At 41.0% G+C, this 23,087-nt stretch overlaps 1 protein-coding gene across 3 annotated transcripts in view; it reads right to left on the minus strand.

Moving 5' to 3' along the window:
• BIN3 (bridging integrator 3) overlaps nucleotides 1–23,087 on the minus strand; it is a 100,552-nt gene that overhangs the window by 70,977 nt on the left and 6,488 nt on the right. For 2 of the 3 annotated variants that reach the window (XM_088152099.1, XM_088152101.1), the window contains exon 2: nucleotides 5,178–5,226. In XM_088152099.1, the coding sequence (XP_088008225.1) occupies nucleotides 5,178–5,226 (49 nt within the window). Of the gene's footprint in view, nucleotides 1–5,177; nucleotides 5,227–6,424; nucleotides 6,455–23,087 lie in introns of those variants that run through there. The other variant, XM_088152100.1, reaches the window with a different exon arrangement.

Consider the following 23,087-nt stretch of genomic DNA (forward strand, 5'->3'; position numbering starts at 1 on the left):
TCTATCACACTTCTGAAAATGCTACTGTGTTCATTCCCAGTTTGTCTCCTGCCACAGACAAAGCTCCCAAATTCTTGGTCTGGCACAAAACAGAAAAAAATTCATACAAATAGTATCTATCCCTAACTCAGATCTTGACCTGATCTTGGAACTGCAAGACCCCATGGCAGAAACAGCGGCCTAATTTTGGGACTTTCTTGCTGTTTTCCCCAATTTCTGCATTTTGCAACATCTTACCTAATGGAGATTTCAGAAAAACTTGCAAGTTTGCACATTCTTTTGTGCCTTTTGGTTGGTCCTAATAGAGCTATCATCTAAATACTGACTGCGTGCATTCTTCCATGGAATAAATGGGTACAATTAATTTTATCTTTTCATATTCACTCCTTTGCTCCTCTGTGTTGCACATACTCGTGGTTGGAAGACCTAGCAGTACATACACTGGTGTGGCATGAGGGCCAGGTGAAGGAGGTCTCATTATTAGCTGCATTCAACAGGACCCTGTGGCAGAAGATTACCAGCAATTTACAATTACACTGACCACCAGGAAGCAGGGACTATATGACCCCTTTCATCCTATTTGGGACTCATCAAACGTAGGTAGCCAGATGTTATTCTGTCTTTCAAACCAACATTTGCATCAAGAGAATTCTCCAAGAAACATCTGGGCAGCCCAAAACAAAGACCACAGCAGAGGAAGGAAGTTCCAGGAGGATTTAAATTACAATTGCTTAGAAGTTACACAGAAATGTTCAACATTCAGGGACCACAAGTAAATCTGTACACTACCATCACTTCACACAAAGATCAAGATAGGACAAGGCAGTTCTGCACAGGGGCCTTTGGTTTCGCATTCAGTTTCTATTCAAATCAAGTGACGGTTAATCTTTTTTGCATACAGAGATTATTCTGCCTGGAATTGGAGCTGGCCAGGTTAAGATGAGAAGGCTGTGATCAAATCTGTTCAGTTCATGATCCAGTATCTTGCATAATGGATGTCCTCTGACCACAAACTGTTAAATACAATTGACACTATGACCTTCCTTGAAGGACTGGCATCAAGGAGGCTCATTAAGGTATAACAAATGTCTTCTTCAGCTGTATCTGATCATCTCCTAAAAGTGCTACTAAGCCACTCTTGGCATTAGATTTTTTTTTCCTTCCCTGTCTGCAAAAAAAACTTTTAAGCCAAGCCTCTCCCGTCTGTCTCCCTATAGTTGGAACTCAGATCACTCTGGAAACAGTCAATAATTTCTACTCAGGCTCCCCTCTGGGTGTATATGTTTGTGATCCAGACTTGCGAGTGGGAGAGCCTCTCCATCAAACCACTTCCCTCTCAGATCAACAGTGGATTCAGCCATAAAGATGCCTCACCTTCCCACTTCCTGAAACATAATCTAAAGGCTAACATCTGGAAGACAACGCAGTACAGTAAAAAGAAATAAAAAATGTCACTCTACTTTCTACTGCCAGCCATTTACTCTGCAAAAGGCAGGAAATCAACAGTGGCCACAAGCAGGGTATAAAGGTGTTTTGTTCCCCCTCCCTCGCCAAAGACACATTGCCTTAAACACAGAGATACCATTGCCATAGAGATTCTTATCCTTCAAAATACAGACACATCTTAACCTTTTACAAACATTTCATCACTGTACTGTTTGTGAATTTTAGAAGTTAACTGTGTACCATCTCAACTGTTTTGTTTGCCCCAAATCTACTGGGAATTTTTTCTGCAGGTGCAGGGCCTGCTTTTTCGGATCAACTGAGCGTTGATCCGTTGGTTGCGACAGGAATTGATTGGCTTAATGCCCAAATCTGTTTTCAGGAAATACTGAGTCCTACTTTATATTACCACCCTCCCCAATTTGACATAATCCAGGTATGTTGAGATTGCAGCTCCCAGACTATCCAAGATGCCTGGAATTCTGGGAGTTGTAGGCCCCACAGACGGAGGGAGTCATGCTGGGAAAGGTAGATATACAGTATGCCAAGAAAAGCCCCTCTTCCCATACCATTCATCATTTGCTATAGTTTCCTCTCCTTTAATTCATCTTTTCACCTAAAGTAAAAAGCGTCACACCATTTAGCCTTTTCTCATAAGGGAGGCACTCTAAGCATTTAAGTACAGTATTTCAGTTTCTCTTTTCTTTACAGCATCGTGGGAGGCAAGGCAGTTGCAAACCAAACCTTTTGCGTGCACTTCTTCCCAATTTAAATTGTGGACAAGGGGACCCTTAAGAGGAAGACAGAAGAGATGGTAGAGATACATAGCTCAGAACTGAAAGTGACATTGAGCAATCCTACTATACCAAAATAAAACTCTTTAATGTGATGGCAACTGGTTGTCAGGATAGCACCGTTATATGGTGTGAGATGGGCAGCCATATAACCGTGATGGATGGATGGATGGATGGATGGATGGATGGATGGATGGATGGATGGAATGAGGAAAATGTAAGACCTAAATTGTTCCACCAGCTGGGAATCTTTATGCCTGCTATCATCATCCAGCATGGCTTCTATCCTATCAGCCCCAAAGAGATCAGCCCCATGACTTAAAGTTATATGGGGCTTTGGAGATGGATATATGGAACTGTTTCCTCCATTTCGGTAGCCTTACTTCATGTCCCGGCAAGCATAGTACACTGAAAACCTTTTGTTTAGGCAGAACTCCCTATCTCAAATGTTATCTCATTTCCACCTTGCTTCTGTTACACTCCCAGCCCCCATCGTACCCCCAGCACTGCTGCCCGTCAGTGCTAAATTCGGATGGCTATCCCTTCCTGCCCTTGGTGGAAGGGCAGGACCTGAAACCTGGGAAGCTATATCCCTGGTTACCCAACCAGGTCTCAATAATGCATTCCTGATCTGCCTCTTCATCTAGCTCCAGATCGTGGACGGACAAGGTATTATTCCATACAGACATTTACCAGCAGCAACCCAAACTGGAAAGCTGTCCTGCTTGAGAATCATGGGAGTTTCATTCTAACACACCTTGAGGGCATCAAGTTGGTGAAGGCCAGGAATAATAGAGGAGTCGCTGTGAGTTAGATCCCTATTTCACTAAAGCAACATGATTTACATAAAATAGGAAAGTATCAGAAGACTTTGTGGATGGAAACCAAGGAAGTACAAAAGGAGCAAGCATAAGAGAAGATCCAAAGAAGAGGAGGGAACAACTCTGAGAAGCAATTCTGTGAGGACTGAACATTTTCAGTCAGTAAAGAATGCTGGTTAACTGTGGCAGGAGAATTAATCAAATGAGGAATCCCAGAGAACAGCATGCTTGGCTCACTGGCTGGAAACCTGAACAAAAGCCCTTCACTTTGCAACTTCTGTTGATAAACTTTCCCAGGATGCCAACAAACAATTTAGAATAATTATAGTTCCATGACTGTAGAAACATTTCTGGAGAGAGATCAGACAATTGATAGCTAGTCCAAAAGAAAGTAATAGAAAGGGTTAGGGTTAGGACACTCTGCATATCCAATAGCAGAATGACACTGAGTAAGCATGGTTCTTTTCTTGCAAACGTTTCATTACCCGGCTAGGTAACGTCTTCAGTGCTAGAATGGAATGGGGTTTGCTCTCTGTTTATATAATGTGGCATGCCCTGCCAGTGTTGGTGGGGGTGTGGGTTTTGTTTTATTTTTTTCCCTCTGGTAGTTCCTTGATTAGGGTATTGTTTACTGCTGATTGTATGTCTGGTGATAATCTTGGTGTTAATCTCTGCTTATCTTGGGTGATGATTGCTGGTGAGGACTCAGACTGGTGGTGACAACCAAGCTCAGAGAACCCCAAGGACTCCACAGTTCAACCCTGAGCTACACATATTCTCTTCTATTGGTACTGAGTAAACAGCAACTAGGGTCTCTTATACCTATGGCCTTTTGCTCATTTGGAAGTGGTAAGGTCATTCTACAATATTTAAGCCAAGGATAGGTAATTTGATGCTCTCAAGACTCCTTGGACTACAATTTCTACAATCTCTTGCTATCAGCTCTGCAGGCTAGAACAAATGGGAACTGAGATCCAAAACATCTAGAAGGCAGAGATGGCTTTCTCCTGTTACGAAACTGTGAGACCATCGCCTTTCCAACACAAAGTGTCATTAGAGTGGAGCATCAAAAAGCTTTCATGTTATTCTCACCCTGCCCAATTTCCAGAAGCCATGTAACCCAAACTTGCTCTCCAAGGCATCATGGCTGAGAGTTAATTTGGTGCTCCCTAAGTGGAAAGAATACCTCACTAGAACAGTTATAGAGGCAGCATCCACTGTCACACCCGGATTCAGAAACACTCACAGCGCAGACAGGTAAAAACAGGTTAATTTTGGGTTAGCCAATATGAACCCTTTTAGAAGAGGTGAGGGTTCTGCACTCCAGATGTGGTTGAAATACAACTTCAGCCTCAGCCAGCATGACTAATGCTGGGTACTGTAGCCAAGCAACATCTGGAAAGCTACAGGTTTCCCATCCCTACTCTACAGATTGAGCTGCTGCATAAACAGTAAATAAAGGCCATGGTTGTGTGGAAAAAGAAATATCTAGGGGGAAAAACCCCCTAGATGCACTCTTCCACTGCTTCAGGGTAAGACAATCAGGCTCTCCAGAATATGAAACTGCATTGTGTGTATGTGTGTTTTAAAATGCCTTTTAAAGCAACTGCTCTGCAGTCCAAATTAATTCACACCCGGGCACTAAGCATTTCAGCTTCCTCTAATCAGCCTCCCTTTGGAAACAGTTATATTCAGTAATACGAAGCAGTCCTCCTTCTCCATCTGCTCAGAAAAGAGGAACAAACAAGCCATTGCCGAAAGAAGGAAGGAAGGAAGCCTGCTCAGCCATCTCCTAGGAAAACCATGCCAGAGTGAGAAAAGTCCCTCCCCTGCCACACGCACACACACACACACACACACACACTCCGGGGAGGAGCAGGGTGTTAAGAAAGGAGCAGGGACAGAGATCCAGAAGATACCAAAATAAGCTACCCAGTGCTGAGACTCCCCCTCAGTCAGAGCGATGGTCAAAGACAGAAGCAATTTCAGCTCACTCATGTTTTCCCCTCCCACACACACATAAACATATTTAAAACGGGCTGGTTAATGTGTGCTGGCTTGAGTCATCAGCCATATGATCAAAGACGAGATTTAAAAAAGGGGGAATTGGTTTACTCACGGTCTTGGGTACAATCTGTTTCTTAGGCTGCCCAATCTTGAACGGAATCCTGCATGGGGAGGGGGGAGAGAAAGCGGCAGAGATAAGAGCTTATGTAAACAAGCACGCGTGTCATCTCTAACATCACCTTTTCAAGGAGGAAGATTTGGGGAGGTGAGGATCACAGCACAGCCACTCCCATCTTTGCTTGGCAAACTTAGGTTTCCTTTCTTTGCCCCCCAACCACTGCTAAGCAGCCCCCAGCAGCCAACTGTTTCTTCGACAGGGCCAGAGCGGGCTGGCAAGATAATTAGGAATACCACAGGCCTGAGGAACTTGGCAGAACAAATGTCTGTATCATTGGAGTTGAAGAGCAAATTGCAGGAATAAGGACATAAAACAATTGCAAATGTTTTGATCAGAACTGGGGAACATGAGGTATCTATCCTATCTGAAAGCTCTCAGAATGGTAAATAGAATCCACCTTCCCTTCAGCTTTCAGAACAGAGGGGTTCAGATGTGACATCATGTCATGCTCCATGGATAGGGTTTGACATGACTTCCATCCCCTTTCAATGTATGTTCTGTGTGCTGCTTTCAGTTACATCGACCTGGTGATCAATATAACTCACTCACTCTTTCCATCCACCCAGGTATATACATACATATGTGCATCTGAGTGGATATGTGTGAAAAACCACATGTTTTCAAGTAGGTTTTTTTTTTTAATGCAGAGTTGTCTAACCTTACTAGCTTTCTGCTTTATCAGACCAACTAGGCTGTCTGATTTCATATGAGCAACCTACAAGGTCAAGGCAGCTTTCTAGACTACTGTAATGTCTTGGATGCATCTTCAAATTTCACATTTCTCCAGCAATGGATGATTGGCATACTAACATGTTCAGTTGCACCCATGATAGATTCCAGCAAAAGGAACATCTTCTTTCTTTACTAAATTTATATCCCTTCTTCTCTCCAAAGAGATCAAGGTATACACGTGGCTGTCCCTTCCAGACATCAGCCACATCAAAGCCTAAACCTCCTCTGAAATATTTAGAGTAGATGCATAAGTATCACAATATAGCACAAACTAATGATTATCTGTGCCCTCTTCCATCAGCCACAGTATGAACTGCTATGCGATGACTGTTTAATGGTTCTAATTACATTAGGGAAGGGTCAGACAAGAAACAATGACATTGTTACAGGCAAAAAATCATTCTGAACACATTACAAAGGTTTTTGTACTAATCACAACATTGTCCCACCTAGTTCTACAGCATCTGGTTCAAGGGTACACAACTTTTTCTGGATTGTGGGCCAGGAGCTGTGTTCCAAAAAAGAATAGAGAGGATCAGGACAAAAATTAAGTTTTGAATGCACTGTATTTACATTTGAATTTAATTGAAATTAAATACTGCTGTATGTGGCTCTGGGATGTCAGGTAGCATACCCTGATCTGTTCCAAATATCAGCAGACTTTATTTAAGTAGCATTATTTCCACCTTTGGGTTTCAAGATGCTTTCAAGTGGAGGTTATGGGGAAATGAACCTGAGGTCATCTTCTTGAAAAAGATGGGCTGCATTAATGAGCTGTAATAAAACCCTCACATTTGCTAGGATGTAGAAAAGGCAAAGAGCAAAAATAGAAAAGGTGGAAACTATATGTTTAAGAAGGCTCATGGTAAAGCAGTCATATAGGCATGCAAAGCAAACTGTCAAACATTTGTTTGAAGATCTCTGTAGTGATGAATCTCAATTTCATTGCCACTGAGAAAGAAGTAAAACCTTGCTAAAATTGGTTTTCAACCACTTTAACAGTGGAATATTAAACTCCCTTCCCACAACATATATTCATACTACTTTCTTCAGTAGGGTTCATGGCAGTCAACAAAAGCATCATTGGTACTATAGCAGAAGGGCAAGAGAATTAGCACCTCTTTCAAAATTCCTTTTTGATGCAAACATTAAAAATGGATATGCTTTTGCCAGACCCAACAGAGCAAGGCATTGCTTCTCTTTGCCCACAGTCCGCACTGCTCCTTCTGAATGCAGGCTCCAGTCAAGAATACCAGTACAATCAATCCCAATGGCAAGGACATAAATGTTTCATCACATATTCCTCTTCCAACACATACATGTTCTGTTTGCCTCTGGCAGAAGCCACTCAGCACAGAACAAGACCAAGTTCAATATGGTTTATGCTTAGGGAAATATGGGCAAGAGCATCTAGATGCAGCCAAGCCTCAAGGCACCCTTAGAGGCAGAAGGAACCCAATCTGCCCTAGGGAGAAGGGTTCCTCTTGCGTGGTTTTGGAACATGTGCAGGGCTCTAATCCACTGTCTTCCTTTGTCATCCTCCATCCTACTCTTCCAGAAAGGAGGACAGAACAATGTTCTACTTACACTACCTCTGTAAGGGAAGCCAGACTGCATTGGGCAAGTGAGTGCCCGAAGTTGAGCATGATGTGACCCAGAGATTGCTATGCCTGCTCATGAAACCACCTGCCACTGACACTTTTGGCTCCGTTCCGCAAATACCCCACCACAGGAGACAGTGCTCTGCGCTGACCACTATATATAATCTGACCAATGAGGCTAAAGAGGAAGAAGAGGAGTGTAACAAATGAAGGTTGGGTAGTTCCTCTTTTCCTCTTTGCCAAGTTGCCACCATTGTTTTCTAACCAAGTATATAATTTTGCCACCAATAATAAACCTGGCCTGAAAACCAGACCTTTCTGAACCGAGCATGAAGCTCCCGACTAGCCTTAGTCACAAATGTATAAATTTAATTTCTGCAGTGCTTCCTGTTTATTGTTCTGCAAGAAAGCTGATGTAATTTTAGTCTGTTAACTCTTTCTAGGTTTGTTGGCACTTTTCAACAGCAATGAATCACATGGGCTTCCATAAACAACAATTGTTTGGCATATCGTGACATTGTCAATAGCAATTTGGGGGGGTTGAAGGGAGAGGCACAAGAAATACTAAGGATTTTTTTTCCTCCAGTTTTCTTTTACATGGGTAAAACCATGAAATTAAGGTAGTTCCACTGTTATTCTTACAGGGAATTAATTAAACAATACAAGAGCTGTTTGTTTTCTGACATTCTTCCCCCATGAAATTACTGTGGTAAGTATGTGTTACAGAATGCGAGACAGCTTTTTAAAAAAATTATGTTCCCAGCCTTCATGTTTTAGAACAGAAGGGCAAATCTTGTTGCTGATGTGATAAATTAAGTTCTGTAGAATAAGAAACTATCTCTTTCTGTACAATTCTTAGAAATATCCTACATAAAGATGTATGAGAAAACAGCTACGTCCAGAAAAGATGTATGGGGGGGAGAGGAGAGAAAGAGGACAGTTTCCTCCCCCAGTCTGAAATCTCTAGAGATGTTGGAATTATAACTCCCAAATCTCCCATACCGGCTAGGGATTCCTGGAACTGTAACCCCAATACATCTGGAAGGCACCAAGTCAGAGAACAGGGATCCACACAATTACAGGGAATTGGCTAATGCAAGAATTAAAAATAATTCTGCTTGTACCTTCAGGATATTTCAGCAAGGAAGTGATTATATCTGTTGATTGATTGGGGTGAAAGATAACAAAATAAGGTGTCTGAAAAGGTTAGAAATATTAAATGGGCACTTGACATGTCAAAGCCTTGAAGATTAAGATAAAGAGGATTAACATATTTCATAATGGAAAGTGTCTAACTTGGAAAGAAATGTCTTGATATATGCAATAATTTGGAACCAAGCTCAGTGTAGAACTAGTTTGAAGTGTGGGAAAGTATTAGGAATCTAGCATGCTATTCTGCACATCAACAAATACCTCTGATCTTGTATTACCTCTACTATTAAACCTAATCTACTATGTCATCCAGTGTTTTCACTGATCAAATGGATAATATCCATGTATAAGTATTCCAGAGTCTGCCATATTTTTGGTAGGATAGGTATTTAAACAATGAACGTAATTTATAATTAATTGAGAAAAAGAAAAGACAGCAAAAGGCTGCTTATTAACCACAAGTGGCCACTGCCTAATAACTAAGGTCAGAGACATAATCCAGACCCAGTTTAGACACATTATAATCCATAGACGAGCCCTCTTTTACGCAAGAAAGAAAACTTAAGTTTTTGCTTTCAGTTTTGAACATACCATGTCCCGGTTACACACAGACCTGGGAAAGTGATGGATTAAATCATTAGTTAAAACAAGCTAAGATCAAATAGTTTCAGATCTTGGCTTATTCACATGAACCATAGCTTAAATATAGCAAATTCTAAAATAAAAAATGAAACTGCAATTCTACAAATTCAATCATTAAAAATACAGACAGCAGAAAAAACCAACTGTATATATTAATTAAAATTTAGATGAAAAGTAATAAAATAGCTTGCCACCTACATTATAATTGCAAACTATTCAAGGAATGCAAGTTAATGGGTAGATCAAAATGTACTCATTCAAGTTACAGTAGTACTAGAATGGGAGATGGCTAGAAAATCCCAGGGCTCTGAAGACCAGAGTAGGAAAGTGAAAAAAACATCCTGGAAGAAGACTATGAAAAGCAACTTCTACCTTGTTGCCAAGAAAACTGCATACCGAATTGAACCTGATCTGAGGTGTCTTTATGTTTGTGTGGACATGTCCCTAACCATTAATATGACTATGACATTCAAGATGAGAAAGATGGATTCCAGGTTCTGATCAAACATCTAACATTAAAGTATTATTATGCATCTAATAAAATATGGGGGCTTTCAGAATAGGCAGCCCACAAAATACAAGCATATTCATTCATCCTGAATGAATGGAAATAACTGTAGTAAAAAGCAGGAGCTGTGATTTAATTGGTCATTCTCCAGCGTAATACACAGTCATTTGACCTAGACCTTAGCATTTCATACCCACCAAGACTAAGAGTACAGCTTGCAAAAGCCATTGTTGAACAGTTTTTGCAAGCTTAGATGAAATTGAAGATTACAATTGTATTTCAGAGCGTCAGTAATTCTAGAGCAGCCTGACTGGATTTATATAGTATTGCTCCTTGAGCCTATTTTAGCCTGAGATGGCAAGAATTTCTCCAACAATTAACCAAGAGATAATGAAATCCATCCATCCTCTATCACCCAGCACATTCTCTTTATGACATCCAATGCCATATATGAATGGAAAGGTGAGATAAGAGTGCAAGATATTTCATATATATCTGTAGGACACAAAGTTACAAGGTTCTCTTCTTCAAAAATGATGTTGTAGAGAGAATGAAAAAAAAAGCCAAGAACTTGAAACAAAACAAAACAAAAAATGAAAATAAAAGGGTGACCTATGGAACTGGAAGAATGTCCTGAAGGATTTTTTCAATGGCAACTTCTCCATCTGCAGGAAGATTTCAGTAGACCACTTAACAGAATAAGTAAATCAAAACTATTTCAAAGGTAAAATAGTTAATAATTAATTAATTAATTAATAATTAATCGGAGTCACTTTCTAAATTCAAAATTATGGCGCTATGCCCCAGTGAAAAGTTTCAGGCACAAGAATATTAACAGAAATTCTAAAAAAACCAACAATGACCCCAAGAACCCAAAGTTTCTAAAGAAAGACTCAAGAATCTGCTGTTGTGCTATCATTATAAGGCCTATATCAAACTTCTGCACATGTCTTAAGAGTACAATTCCAAGGATTCCCAGCGGGTTCTGAGTGTTGCAGTCCCAACATGTCTGGAAAACACCTGGCTGGAGAAAGGTGCCTTATTTTATGATCTATGGTGACACTGAAACTAGAAACCCAGTTTGGACCACTGGTTCTTACCCCAGAGTTGCCATGGGATCAGAACTGAAGCCTAAAGATGTAAAATATATAAAATAAAATATGTAAAAGATGCTGTTCAACTAATTAAGCAGTAGCAACTTGTGTCATACTTGACCAACCCAAAATCTTCATCTGATTGACTTCATATTCTGATTGACTGGGCCAGTCAATTTCACAGGGACAGACCTTTGAAACAGGACACGCTACAACACCACACGGAGCTTCCACATTTAAAGACACCAGTTGACAAATAGGCTGACAAATAGGCAAATCAGGCAAAAGTGGAGGAAGGCTATAGGTTTTGCTATCACCAAGCAGACTTCCTGGAAAAAGGTCATTGAATAAACTTCATGAATGTTTAAACTGATCTAGTAGGGTTTTTCAGATGCTATGTTCCCTAATCTGCCTCAAGAGGGCACTGAGGGCTGAGCGTAGACCATTCTAGATAACTCACTGGACTCAAATCCCAGAGAATCATGTTCTCAACAGTCAATGTATAAGCGTGCATGCTGCACTGGAAGTGGGAACACAATCTTGAAGAGAATATCTCAGCCCTGGCGCATAGAAACGTTAGTTCATATTTATTCATTAGAGTTACATCCTGCATGTATTTGTACAACTCAAGGCAATGTGCAATATGTTCTCTCTTCCAATTCTCCCCACAACCACAACCCTGTGAAGTGGGTTGGGCTGGGAGAGGGACTGGCCCAAAGTCACCCAGCTGGCTTTCATGCCTAAGGGAAGACTACAACTCACAGGTTCCTGGTTTCTAAGTCCAACACCTTAACCACTACACCCAACTGGCTTTCTTAGTTTTTGTACTTTAAGTAGGCCAGAACTATATGACAGTTACATTCAGAGTACAAAAAGACTGAAATTATGTTCATAGAATGAGTTTGTTTTCAATCTTAAGAGTCGTCTTAAGGAAAATCAATTTTATCCAAATGTTCAGTAATAGTGCCATCAAGATTAGTGGCTTTAGAAATCCCTAAAGGAACCTTTGCACAAGAGAAGCAGCATCAGTTATAAAGCAGCATTAAAAGCAATAAAGGATTTTAAAACAAGACACTTCAGTTTAAGCCTACAGTATGAAGAAAGCAAGTGCTGGGAAGACTAAAACTGGGTGGGGATAAACAAAGGTTGATATTGGGGGCCACACCTGAAACTGGATACCCATGGCTAGTCAGATAGATGGAGCCATGATCTGATTCTAGATAAACCAGTTTTCTATGTTCCTAACAGCTGGGAGGGACATGGGCTCAGCAGGAGAATCATGCTTTGTACATATGAAGAATCCATGTTCAACCTGTGGCATCATCATACAGATCAGGGAAAGACTGATTATCTAGGAACGACTCATGTGTAACCCCTGAAGCAGTACTAAATTACATAGACCAATATTATAATTCAGAATAAGGCAGTCGCTGCAGTTGTTATTGTTGCTATTATTACATTTATGAAACATCTAACCATTTCTGAATGTTTTGAAGACAAAGATAACCTTGTCCCTGCCTTCTGGCCCACAAATAGAAACAGCATTTTTAAAAAATGGGGGGGAAAGGGAAAAGAAAAGCAAGCATTTGAGGAGCTGCTCCTATACAGTCCAATTTTCTAGAGACCCAAAATGTCTGATAATAAGTCTAGTTCAAAGGAAGGATTTTGTTAGGCATCCAATTAGGGCTGTGCAAAGAATTAAAAAGGGGTGCTCCAGAAAGCGGGCTGGTAAGACAGAAGCCCTTCTCCTTGAAGCGTGCAAGCAGCCATGTCCTTCAGCAGCCTGATGGAACTGCGCTGAAGGCCACCCAGAGCTGACTGCATACGTGTGCACAGACCCTCCAGCGGGGACTGCAGGCGAAGCGGCTATGCACGCACACGTGCCGACAGCCAAGGACGGCCTCTGAAGCAGTTACAGCAGCCTTCCAAAGGAAGCGGGTGCTTTAAAGCTTCGGGAAAGGGGCTTCACTCATGCAAATGCCTTTTGCAAAGTATGTCTTTTCAACGCTTTACACAGTCCCATTTGTTAGGTAATGAAGTTGCGGAACTCATGGACACATGATACATGGGGGGCATGAAGGGAAATAGCTTCAAGAAGAAATTAGACTCTCCATGGGCCCTGTCAACAATGATTATGTCTTAACTCTAAGCTATTTATGTCTTTGATTTGTACACCATCTTTCTATGCTACAAATATTCAAGGTGTCTAATGAAATTTAAAAACAAAAGCTGAATGAAGTCTCTCTGTTCAGAGGCAGTACACTACTGACTACTAGTTGCTAGGGAAGAAAGAAAAAAATGCTACAGCTTATGTGCTGTTTCCCACAGTGGGAAACAAGTTGCTCGGTCAGATAGGCTCTTGAGTTGATCCTGGCTCGTACTCTTATGCTTATTAACTATTCAGTACAATAGTGAAACAGCACCTTGGTGGTTAGATACAACAGCAGACAAGCAGGACTTTCAAGTCCTCTGCTGGCTTCTTGAGCAGGGCCTGAAGCAAGAATCTTGGCCTGATCACTCAGGCTCTCCCTGTGTTCGTAAGAGAGGAGGACCCTCCAGCACAGGCGCTCCGCCCGCATTTAAGAGGCTGTGACCATGAAAAAGGGAGAATGCTGGAAAGAAAAGATGGAATTAGATTGTAACTTTTTTTTCGTTGTGTCACCCTACCCATTTTGTTCCCTGTTCCAGCCTGACCAAGAAACACAGCAATCATATCCACAGGTTCAAAGCGAGTTCCCTGCGTTCCAAGGGAGTTGACACAGCTATTCTCTTCCTCATTCCTGCCAGTCCGCCTGGCCTGACGGAGTGAGAAATCTTTGCATTTTGCAGGTGAGAACCAGAGAGCAGGAATACAAGACTGGTGTGAGGTCATCCTACGTCGCAGACTTCAAAGCTAAAGTGATACACAGAGCCAAGCCTCCCGCTCTTTTATTAAAAGCCTTGCAGCACACAAAAAGCCAAAAACGGCTCGGAAAATCATTTGAACGATTGCATGTTATCCAGCCCCTTCCTACCATAAATCTTTTCGGCGATCGCTTGAGGCTGCCGGTCTGCAGAGTTCATTGCTTCACAGGGGCCAAAGAAAAGTCCACCCCTTTTCTGACTATTTCGGGGCAGAAAGTGGAAACCTGCGCATGGGGGAAATCAGGCTCCTCGCTACTCCTGGGTTTCTCGCGGCTGCGTTCCTTGGTGTCCATGGAAACTGCCTAAACCATCCCACCCTGCTCCTCATCCTTATATAGCAACCAGAGAAAACACCAGAGGAAATAATTATCGAAACGGGCCACAAACGGCTAATTCTGACAGAAATGCCAATCTAAATTCTCCACCACCTATGCTGCTTTGAGAAGGGAAGTCAGCTGAAAGGCTTAAATCAGGCAGCATTAATTTGGCAATGGACAAGTTGGCCATGCAACAAAACGTTAGTCTGGGGGTCTCCCATTTAGGGATCCAAGCAATTGTGTTCTTCCTCTCCCCAGTGCTTTCCCCCCCCCCCAAAAAAGCCCATTACTTTTTCCTGGCCAATGGACATGCTCAGTCCTCGCTGAACTCATTTAGAGGTGGGGGGGATTCTATTTCTGAGCATTTTTCTAAAGACTTCTGCAAACTTTGAAGTCACCCCCACCCCCTTATTTGTAGAGGGTCCTCTACAAAGGGACCCATGCTATAAACCCAAATTCATGATTAACATCACAAACAAAATCAGATGATAGAAGCTAAGGAAAAAAACAGATAGGGTGGCAATCTTTACAGAATCCCTTCCAAGAAGGAAAAGCTGATGATCTCTCTTCTGATAAGAGATTTATTTACTGTGACATCTGACAACTCGTGGAAAAAGCACTCTTATTACTCATAGCCACTGGTTTATACAATTTATATGTTTTACTATATTTTAACTTAGTATTGTTTGTATTGTTTTATGCGTTTGGATTTTTAATGGGGTAAAATATGTTGTGTGCCATCTGGAGAGGCAAAAATATGTCAGATGGTATAGAAATATCTTAATAAAAGAAGATATCTGACATACTGTATGTAAAAAAAAAAAAAAAAGACAGGATTCTAAAGATGAAAATTGGGGGAAAGATGGAGTTCCAGCAAAGGAGATCCCTAATTAGCCCACTATGGTATAATCAGTTATTTAATTTGATTTTAGGTAATCAGTTGTGTTAATTGTTATGCTAGTTCTTTGGGACCAGGATGGCTTCTCTTCCTTTACAGATATTCCAACATTATTTGAATAAGCAGCCAAAGCAGAATCCTCTACCATTGCAAATTGGTAATTAAGGGGCGGGGAAGGCCCTAATGATATTGTATTCAACCACCAAACGAAAATTACTCATTTGGGCACCTGGGCAAGCAGAAATCTGCAAGGCTGTTTTAGCTGACTTTTCTGCAAAAAATAACCATGTTCAAACAGCAGGGTAATAACTCTGCAGCTCCCTGTTTGGAAACAAGAAAGCAAAGTGATGACCACACTAGGGGAGCCAAGTTTTTTCCAGCAGAAATGACAGTGGTGACTTTTGTTCACCTTTCCACGTGGGAAAGCAAAGAGGCTGTAATCTGTTTAGCTTCAGCTTGTGGCATCCTGAGCAAATAATAGGAACCAGAAGGTCAATTTTGTTGGCTTCATTCCCCTTTCAAAAATATTTAGTGGGGCTGGATATAACCAGCACTGTACAGAACTTCCACGCTCTTCCTTATCCTGGCCCTAGAAGGTACACTTTGGGGTATCTAGAGGCCATGAAGATATGAAAGGTGATGGTAGCCAAAGCTTCCCTTTGTTTCTGAAAACCAAACAAACCCAGTACTAGTCCTTTGTACTAAATAGAAAAGTCTCTCCTAGTAGTGCTGCTTTCAACCAACATACCAAAGGCTAGAATATAACATGTTTGACCATAATTGTATCACCGTTTACAACTGCTTAATCCCTATTATGACAAGGTGTGTAACCTGACTCCGTATAAGCATCTTTGGAAGCAAGGATACACTAAGTTCTCTGGGATTTCCTTCAGGGCAATAATGCAGAGGACTCTTACTTGATCTCGAGCATTATCTGAACAGAAAATGAAATAATGGTGATGCCTGGTGGTTCTTGGGTTCGTCCTCTTAATCTGATGGGGCTCAACAATGTGATTTACTTTGTAGACAGATCTTTCATCAAGGAAGGGCCACACCACTAACTGGCAGGTGACAGATTGAGTCTCCTTTATTTCCTACCCAAAAAGATCCAGGTAACAGAAGGAGAGATCTATATTCAAGCCCTAAAGAGCCAAGATTCACATGGAGGAAATGCATTCAGATTTCTTATTGGGCAGATTCAAAATAGCTTCCCTATACATATTTATTTTGGAATTCATAGAAGTGGAAAAGAAAACTATATAGATCAAAACAAATTAGAGCTCCAGATGCCATTGTTCAAAGAAGTGTTGTATGTGTGTGTTTGCATGCCTGTCCATATACATACCCCTGGTCTTAAAATTAATGCCAAGTATTCATTCCAGTTTATATAAGAACTTGCCAGCTGGTCTCCAGTATAAAAACTAAGTCAAAGCCACAGAATATGAAAGCCAATTATTGATTAATGAACTAAGTGAACAGGCCTTTATAATGCGGCTACATTCTCAGCGTGCATTTCTGGCTTTTATTGCCAGAGTAAACACAGCAGCCATTGTGGAAGCATAAAAATCACCATTGCAGTGCTTAAAAACTCTCCTTGTCTCCACTTTTTTTTCAGTTTGATTCCTGCTGCCTTTTTTTAAAAAAGAGCTTTCAACTTTGCCTACTGGAGGTAGAAAGCTACAGAGTTAATCCAGGTTGAACATTTGCTTTAAATGCATTTATTTCATAACTCCAGGAAACTCAAATTACTTTGCACTGCTATTAGATACTTGTAGAGCAAGTGACGGAAGGAGCAATAACCCCTTTCCCTTATAGAAGCTATACAGTCCTCACAGATTCTCATGCTCAAGCTGTAACTGGGCTTTGAAATACTAAAAGCAGATCCTTTTAAAACTGCCACTCCACCTGACAATAAGTGGAAAATGAAATCGAGCAGGTTAACATTCAGTGCCAAGTGCTTAGGACATGAGGACACCAAAATCTTAGAAAGCAAGAGATCAGAGACACAGACTAATCCCTACCTTTGAAATAATGCTCCCCTGCCACAGGCCAATCAAGATTATAGCCATAAACAGAATGGGGATATATGGCAGAAAGTTGATGCAATGAAAGGTCACCTATTCCTGACCTTCTGGTGAGGTAGACTAACAGGCAGAGATTTTAATAACTATTCCCTTTTTGAATTGGAGCAAAGAGGACTTTGTAACAATGATATATAAACTCCTAGATCAGTGGGGCAAACCAACCTGCTTCCACTTACCTCCTCTGAGGCGCAGCTATATAAAATCTCCAAGGACATGGTTGCAATGATCCTTTAGGAGCGTAAACATATGCATGAATCCAATAGTCTCATACAGTATAAGCAAATATTTCTACTGGAAGAACAAAGGAGCTAGAACAAAGAACTTTTGGCTAGATTTCATGCTTTGGAAATGGAGCTATTTTGATTGATAGCTGTCCCATTTCTGGACAATGGTACACTGAAGAAAAAAATAACCTCTGGTAGGGCAATTTAGTGTCAGAATTCACCCAGGAAAATTAGCAAGGAAGAGGCTACTTCCTTGGACAGCAGTTTGGGCACTGCAAAGGGAGGCTGATCACAGGAACGGAAAAGTTCTTCCAGTGAATCTAAATGACTTTCTGAAATAGGCCGGGCCAGCTTTTTCATAGATACCAAACCTACAATATCAAGAAAGCAATGCAAATTACATGCAATAGGCCTGGTTTGGAATGAATTTTGTCGGTGACAGGAAGTTACTACCTTTTGGAATGGATGGGACATTACCCATAGACTCCTAAAATAGATAGTAAGCCAGTCTTGTTATTTTCCTTTCACACTGGCAAATGAAGAACTGGCTTACATTTTTGCAGAGAGGGGGCCAGATTTAGTCTTTGGCTTCTGGTGGCTGATTCTTTTCGTGCAGGATTAAGCTGCCAGATGTTTAATACAATAGTACAGCAAAAAAGCAAATACCCTTCCTTTTCTAACTGTGAGATACTCTAGAGCAGTGTTTCTCAACCTTGGCAACTTTAAGATGTGTGGACTTCAACTCCCAGAATTCTAGAGGTTTCATCCATACCCTGGCTCAAGACTTCAGGAGATGCCAATAACAAGAACTGTTTGTTTTTTGGTAGATAAGAACCTCCAGAAATACTTGTTTAAATGTCCAGCAACTGTATCTGTAGAAGTCTTCTACAGGCACTTAACAAATCAAAGCTTTTTCCAAATGACATTATTTTCTAAAATGCCATAGAAACATTCAGACACACCCTCCGTACTACAGGTAGTCCCCAGTTTAAGAATGATTTCCATTCCCAAGGCCTGTCCTTAAGTTGAATTTGTATATCAGCCGGAAAGGTATTATTGTATAATACTGTATAAGTAGTATTGTGTAGTTAACTCAAACTATTGTGTACTTAACTCGAATTTTGCTACAATAGGCTCCGTTCTTAACTATGGGACGTCTGTAACCTGGGCGTTCTTAACCCGGGGACTACCTGTATTTGGTTAAAGGCACTTTTAAGACAGTTTAGCATACTGTATGGGCTTTTCACCAAGCAAAAATTTCAGAGAGAGCCAAATCTAGTTATAGCACCTATATGATACATCAGAACATAACATGGGAATTGGCCCTCTATCTTGCATGCTCATGAAATGTGAGAACATGATGCACAAGGAGAGGACACCTATATTTATCCCCAAGAAAAAGTCTATGAACACAAGACTATTCCCATGAACTTTTTCAATGCCCCAACTTAGCTACAGTGTACACATACAAGGGCAGAAGCAGGTCTGGAAAATACAGGTATTTTTACACTCAGTACCCTTTCAAAACTGTTTTTCTTTATGTATCTTCAGACACAGAACTCGTTCTCAAGGAGCAAGCCATATCTTGCCCTCTCCCCCAGTATATAAGGTAGCCGAACGCTAGAGAATATGCACTCAAACATTCATCCCCTTACAGAAACCCACCACATTCTTAAGCCAGACTTGTCCTCCATTTACATCACTGTAACAGGCCAGGCCTACTCACATAGAAAGGTCTGGGCCCTTTATGAGAATGATTCTGAGGAAAGTTTGAGGAGGAAAGGTGGTAAGGGAGGGGGAAAGATCTGCATCTCAAGGCAGTTACACCCTCCTGCTAATTGCAATCAAGTGCTCTCGGAGGCATTAATTAAATCTTAATCCAACTAAATCATGTGAAGCAATTCTCTATCCCGTTTTTCAGCTGGCTATACTGAACAAGCAGACAGTTGGTTGCCAGAGACGACAGTAAGAGCAGAAGCCTTTTTCAGCTGGGGTGGTACGGCTGTCATTTTGGAATGCTCCCCCTAAGGAGGCTTGTCAAAACCCAACACTGTTTGGATTCACATTTGTGCTAAGCCATGGTTTCCTTAACCATCATCTATTGAATAAATCACAAATAAAGACATCATTTAAAAAGCTCAACTCCTGGGACTACATAATCACAAACGTTTCTTGCCAATAGAATACTTATAAACACCATGGTTATACACTCCCATGGCTAATTAACGCAACATATTACACCAAAACCAAATAAACATTTTATAGCTTAGCACAAAGTGTGAACCACATCAATGCTCTTTAAGAGCTCAGCTGAAAACTGATTTTAATTTTAAACTCCGGACATTTTTAAAATCCTAAATTATCAAATTATTCTCAGCTTCCCTTCACCTGTTATTTTTTTTCCCATGCTTTTGCTTTTTTGCTATTACTCTTGAACTAATTCTGTTGAAGAGCAGGACAGAAATATTTACAATGGAAACAAACAAACAAGAACCGGATAAAGAGAAATAAATAGTTAGGAGCAACGCCTAGATATTTGGTGTGCTCTATCCCAACATTTCTAGGTAGATTCTGAGGTGCAAAACTTCAGCGAAGCCCTTCGCTGGGCCTGAAGCAGTTGTTGGAGGAAGGCAGCACGCGGAGATTAAACTAAGCAGTGGTGAATCTCCTGCACAAAGAAAACACTGGGGATTGAATGCTGGAAGCAAAGTTCATTCCTTCTTTTATACAGCACTCCAAAATACAAAGTGTTAGAAAAAGGCTTTTTTTTTTTTTACACTGACATTTGGGGAATAGAACAGGAGCTAGACAATAGATGCTCCCCCCCCCCGCCCAATTTCATGGTTTAACTGCCTTGTTCACTTCAGAGTTTGCTGCATCCTTGGTGAAGGGGTTTGACCTCCCACAGGCTGGTCTGCACGTCATCAGGACCCTTTCCCCTTCGGAAGACGTAGGGCATTCCGGCGCTCCATGAATAAGACAATTCATTCAAGAAGTAGCGGCATCAACTCGCCCTGGCCTTACAGCATGAATTAGTAACCGCTGCAGTCAAGGCAGTCCCTGCCAGCTATTGACAAACTGAACTGAGGGTGATTGTTTGCTTTTACACACAGGCAAATCTCTAGAATTTGATCCCACTGGCATTCGCGTACAAAAATGAGGCCACCGTATGCCCAAGAACTGACGCGCAATTTGCCGCTAGAGAGAAGGCAAGAATCGCAGATCTTTAAAAAGCAACGCTTTTGACAATGATCCCTTATTTTTCAATGAAATACATTTCCTGAGATCTGCTCCATTCCTCCCAAGAATGCCTTGCTTATGAATGTGGCTCATGTGCACTCAAAGGCCCCGGACATTCGAGGTCAACCGCAAATCACCACCTGAAGATATGAAGTGGCCTCTCTCTGCCTACCACCAGAGATTTAAAACAACTGGGAATTCTAGACATGATCTTATGCATGGAAAGTAAGTGCCCTATCTATGATCTGATTCAAACATCACCCTAAAGCCTGATTTGTTGAACCATGGCTTATAAAACAAACATCGGCTCAGTCTGCACATAACACTAAGCCATAAGCTATGGTTTACTAACTACAAGGTCTGTATGGATTCTTGGAAATTTAAAATTCCATAGCATTCCAAAGATTCAACATTCTTTTTCTTAAAATACGTTATATTAAAATATATTACATGGAAGAAATTATTACCACTTCACAATCTTTCCTATGTTGAGTTTCTTACGAAGTTCTTCATAAGTCCTAGCACATTCATTTTCAAACACTCTCAGAAGGGTGATCAGTAGCATTCTCATTTTATAGTCTCTTCAATTAAACATTTGCCATACAATACATTTAGATGGGGTTCTATTCAAAGCTATCAACAGCCGTGAAGTATATTCTGAAGCAGGACAAGAAAAAAGAGGACAGGATTTCAAGGTTACACTGCCTCTCTTCTGTTGATCGGACTTAAGTTTTGTTTTCTGCTTTGGCTTCATCGGCATTCTCTGAACAAGTTCAAGAGTCAACTGAGATCCTTTACACCAGCAATTATGCGCAAGGCAATCCTCCTTTAGTTTCAGGTGAATTATGCTGATGCTCAAACTGATACAAAACTCGGTGAAGAAATTCTGCACAGTAACAAATGTTTGCTAAGGATATAAATTAAGCTCTCTCTTCTGGTTTCCTTAGTGGTTTTGAATGGATCAAGGAGGACCATTCACCAAGTACCATTTGAGTGCACATTCTAGACCAGTGTTTCTCAACCTTGGGAACTTTAAGATGGGTGGACTTCAACTCCTAGGATTCCTCAGCCAGCATGGCTGGCTGGGGAGTCCTAGGAGTTGAAGTCCACCCATCTTAAAGTTCCCAAGGTTGAGAAACACTGGTCTAGACCCTGATGCTACTTTTGTAGAACTTATCATTGGCCAATGTTAAGATACGTTAACGGAAGATGCAGCAGATCCTCACAAATCACAGCGCTCTCACCCACAGGCCATGAAGCTTGTTTTCTTCTCCATGCAGAATTACTGTACTACCTTTGAACAAGAGAATGAGGATGGCTTGCTCACTGGCAATCTGGAAATTGTATCTTCAAAGAGAGAGAGAGGCAATGGAATGTAAGAATCCTCCCAGGCCATTTCTTTTGCATCCCACTGGAAGAAACAGAAGGAGTCCTGCTTTCTAATCCAGACAGGCCAAAAAAACTAAGACAAAATAGGCAGAAAAAGCACGCACGTGCGCGCACACACACACATACACAGAGAAAAATATTCCTTTGAAAGTCTAAGCTTGATTCCTGGAGATCACATAGATATACTCCTTTGTTTTCCTGGGCATAAGTGGGAACTGGTTTCCACCACCTTCTTCCTTTTTCCTTATTTTCCCCCCTCATCTTCCCAGTCTAGCCTATAATTCTGGAATCTCCTGGGGGTCCCCCATCCAAGTATTAGGCAGATCTGACGCTGCTTAGCTTTTTTCAGAATCAGCCAAGGTTGGCTAGGTAGTCTTGTGACTACAACCAGACTGAAAGGTGTAACGGAGTTTCTTGCTTCTATCCCAGCAATCTTAGGTTTACTGATACACAAAAGAAAACATTGTAAAAAATGTACGTGAAAGGACATCAGTTAAAATTTATTCACGTCCTATGAGTTATTTAAATCCCAAATTAATATATGAATATTGCATCAGCATGGAGAATGAAGTCTTTCCAATCAGCTTCACAGAACAGAGTCCATTTTGTTGTACTTCCCACTCCCACTCCATCTGTATTATCATAACTATTAGAGGGATTTTTTTTTCTTTAAAGTGCTCAGAACTATTTCATCAGCGTGTTGTGCTGGGAACTGCAACTGCAAATTCCTTTTGTGATACCAGTATTCTAGACTGCAGCACTGGGCTTTTAGCAAGTTTTGATTTAAATCCTGGGGGAGATGCTTAAGGCAAGCAGCAGCCGCTGGGGACTTCATTTTTCAAGGATAAGATAAAACACAAGTTTTATTTCATAAAAAAAAAAATAATAATAATAATTCACATCTGTATTTGGAACTAAAGAATGCGCAAATAATATGTAAATCTTAAGCACATTCATTCAAGGCTACATCCTATTTATATAACATTTCCAATTCTTTTTAAAAGTGTGCCAAGATCACTCTCTTAAATGATCTATTGCGGCATGCTCTGATTTGATATT

The sequence above is a fragment of the Python bivittatus genome, unplaced genomic scaffold (genome assembly GCF_059951505.1).
Source record: "Python bivittatus isolate LINGU-HERP-01145 unplaced genomic scaffold, Pbiv_v1 ctg000680_np1212, whole genome shotgun sequence".
In the NCBI taxonomy this organism is placed as follows: Eukaryota; Metazoa; Chordata; class Lepidosauria; order Squamata; family Pythonidae; genus Python; species Python bivittatus.